The sequence below is a fragment of the Balaenoptera acutorostrata genome, chromosome 19 (genome assembly GCF_949987535.1).
Source record: "Balaenoptera acutorostrata chromosome 19, mBalAcu1.1, whole genome shotgun sequence".
Taxonomy (NCBI): Eukaryota; Metazoa; Chordata; class Mammalia; order Artiodactyla; family Balaenopteridae; genus Balaenoptera; species Balaenoptera acutorostrata.
Window position 1 is genome coordinate 63,696,672 of NC_080082.1, and position 3,095 is coordinate 63,699,766.

Below are 3,095 nucleotides of genomic sequence, written 5' to 3' on the forward strand. Positions count from 1 at the left end.
GGTTAGGCCACTTTCCGACCCCCCAGTCCCGAAGCTGCTGGTAACGGAGAATGCAGGTCCAGGCGGCTGGGAGGAGAGGGAAGTGGGCGGGAGGCCCGAGCCCCAGACGCCTGGGTAGGGGGTGGGGGGTGGGGTGGAAGAGACTGTGGGTCCTGGAGTGAGTGCCCAACTCCTGGATGTGGGGCAGGAGGAGGCTGGGTGCCGGGGCCCTCTTGGCTGGGTGGGGCTAGCACCGAACGAAGTGTGCGCGGGAGTATTTACCCAAAGCAGCTCCCAAGTTGAGCACCTGGCTGAAGATGCAGCTCTGAGGGGGGCTATTTCCACATCGACTGGGGGAGATAAACGGTCATCCTGAAGCTCCTCAGAACCAGGACCCCCTTCTTTCCTCCCTCCGGACCCCCCACCCCCACCCCAAGCACCGTAACTACCTGATATAGGGGAAGCCTTCCGTGAGGTTCACAGCCTTGTTGGCCACAGCAAGCGAAAAACTGAAGTCGGGGAGACATCAAAGAAGAGTAGAGGGAGTTCGACGAAACTTTTCTTTCTGTTACGCGCAGAAACCGGACTTCTAGCTCCCCCTCCCTCAGACCCAGGGGTCCGGGCCCCCAGCCCCTCCTCCCTCAGACGCGGGGGTCCGGGCCCCCAGCCCCTCCCCCCTCAGACCCAGGGGTCCGGGTCCCCAACCCCTCCCCCCTCAGACCCAGGCGTCCAGGTCCCCGGCCCCTCCTCCCTCAGACCCAGGGGTCCGGGGCCCCCAACCCCTCCTCCCTCAGACCCAGGGGTCCGGGCCCCCAGCTCCTCCCCCCTCAGACCCAGGGGTCCAGGGCCCCAGCCCCTCCCCTCTCAGATCCAGGGGTCCAGGTCCCCGGCCCCTCCTCCCTCAGACCCAGGGGTCCGGGCCCCCAGCCCCTCCTCCCTCAGACCCAGGAGTCCGGGCCCCCAGCCCCTCCTCCCTCAGACCCAGGGGTCCGGGGCCCCAGCCCCTCCCCTCTCAGATCCAGGGGTCCAGGTCCCCGGCCCCTCCTCCCTCAGACCCAGGGGTCCGGGCCCCCAGCCCCTCCTCCCTCAGACCCAGGGGTCCGGGGCCCCAGCCCCTCCCCTCTCAGACTCAGGCGTCCAGGCCCCCAGCCCCTCCCCCCTCAGACCCAGGGGTCCGGGGCCCCAGCCCCTCCCCTCTCAGACTCAGGCGTCCAGGCCCCCAGCCCCTCCCCCCTCAGACCCAGGGGTCCGGGCCCCCAGCCCCTCCCCTCTCAGACCCAGGGGTCCGGGTCCCCAGCCCCTCCTCCCTCAGACCCAGGAGTCCATCCTGCCTCTAACACTCACACGGTCCAGATGCCAGCAGTAGCCCAGAATGCCAGGAAGGCAGGCAGCAGGGACAGGTATCCCCACATGCCGGGGTCTGCAGGGAAGGAGAGGGGCAGGCACTGAGGTCACGACTTTATCTCTCTGTCTCTCTCAGGTGAGCAACCAGCCCTAAGGGTACAGGTGTGTCATATCGTGGCCACCACCCCTGAGGCCTCCATTGGCTCCCAGGCATAAGCAATGGGCAAAGGTCGGGTCTAATGGGCCAGCTGTCTGCTTGGGAAACAGTCTCTATCTTTTGCGTAGTCCTTTGTCCTGATCCCCTAGTTCCTCTTAGCTGTCCTGCTCCCACCCGGCTTCTGAGACCCTCCCAGCGCCTCCCTGCACTGCCAGCTGCTGGGCTCCCTCCGGCTCCCTCCGCCCTGGGACTGGCGCTGCGTGAGAGGTTTGGGGAACAGGGCTGGGTTGCGGGGTGGGCCTGTCGGCGTTCCAGCAGAGCCAAAGACACTGTCAGGCCAAGAGTATGACCTCCACTTTCTTCAGGGCCTGCCCCCCAAACTGCCACTTCCGGTCTCAGAACCCAGCAGGCAGCACCTTAGCTTCCAGGGGCCCCTAGCTTCCTTCCTCCCACTTTATAGCTTCAGTGTTCAAACTCCCAGCCCTTGGCCTCCTGAAGACCCAGAAATCTGAGCCTCTAGCTCTCTCCACCCTTCCTCCCTTGGGGACCCAGAAGTCCAGGCCTCCAGTCCCTTCCAGAACACATGCAGTTGTTTCTAGCCCCTGAGGTCCATCCTCCCAGCTGTTACCTCCTTGGGGACAGAGAATCCAGACCTGCAGGTGCCTGCCGCTCTGAGTGCAGTTTCTGTCCTGAGGCAGTTGGGCGTGGGACCCTGGTGACCCTGCCTCCTCCCCCCACTGGCTTTCCCCTCTCCCTTCCTCTCTATCAAGCTGGAGTTCCCCACAGGCCGGGCCTGAGTGGGAAGGGCGATCTTAGTGATGACATCTCCATCGGAAAAACCTCCCTCCCAGAAAGCGACTGCTTCCTCTACCCGGACCATTTTCTTCTCTCTCCGACAGAACAAGCCTTAACTTCCTGTCTTCCTCCCCTCTTGGTACTCAGGTGTTTGTGTCCCGGGCCCCCTTCCTGCTGCCCCAGGACCCAGGAGTCCAGGCCCCAGCCCCTCCTCTCTCAGACCCGGAAGTTCCAGCCCCTCCTCCCTCAGCTCCCCACCTCTTTTTTTTTTATAAATTTATTTATCTATCTATCTATCTATTTATTTATTTGGCTGCATTGGGTCCTCATTGCTGTGTGCGGGCTTTCTCGAGTTGTGGCGAGCAGGGGCTACCCTTCATTGCGGTGCGCAGGCTCTAGGCATGTGGGCTTCAGTAGTTGTGGCTCACGAGCTCAGTAGTTGTGGCTCGCGGGTTCTAGAGCGCAGGCTCAGTAGTTGTGGTGCACAGGCTTAGTTGCTCCGCGGCATGTGGGATCTTCCTGGACCAGGGCTCGAACCCGTGTCCCCTGCATTGGCAGGCGGATTCTTAACCACTGCGCCACCAGGGAAGCCCCCTCTTTTTTTGTAATTGAAGTACAATTCACATAACATAAGATTAACCATTTTATTTTATTATTTTATTTTATTTTATTTATTTTTTGCTGTGCCACGTGGCTTGTGGGATCCTAGTTCCCCAACCAGGGACCGAACCCCAGGCCCCTGAGAGCGCCGAGTCCTAACCACTGCACCACCAGGGAAGTCCCTAATCGTTTAAAATTATACAATTCAGGGGCATTTAAC

The 3,095-nt window shown here is 61.7% G+C and overlaps 1 protein-coding gene across 1 annotated transcript in view; it reads right to left on the reverse strand.

Moving 5' to 3' along the window:
• TMEM150B (transmembrane protein 150B) overlaps positions 1-2,504 on the reverse strand; it is a 3,545-nt gene extending 1,041 nt beyond the window's left edge. The window contains exons 1-5 of the mRNA XM_057533745.1: positions 2,109-2,504; positions 1,324-1,399; positions 429-488; positions 262-329; positions 7-66 (exon numbers count right to left, since the gene is read on the reverse strand). Of these exons, the coding sequence (XP_057389728.1) occupies positions 7-66; positions 262-329; positions 429-488; positions 1,324-1,391 (256 nt within the window). The 5' untranslated portion in view covers positions 1,392-1,399; positions 2,109-2,504. The remainder of the gene's footprint in view (positions 1-6; positions 67-261; positions 330-428; positions 489-1,323; positions 1,400-2,108) is intronic.
• Between the last annotated feature and the right edge of the window lie 591 nt (positions 2,505-3,095).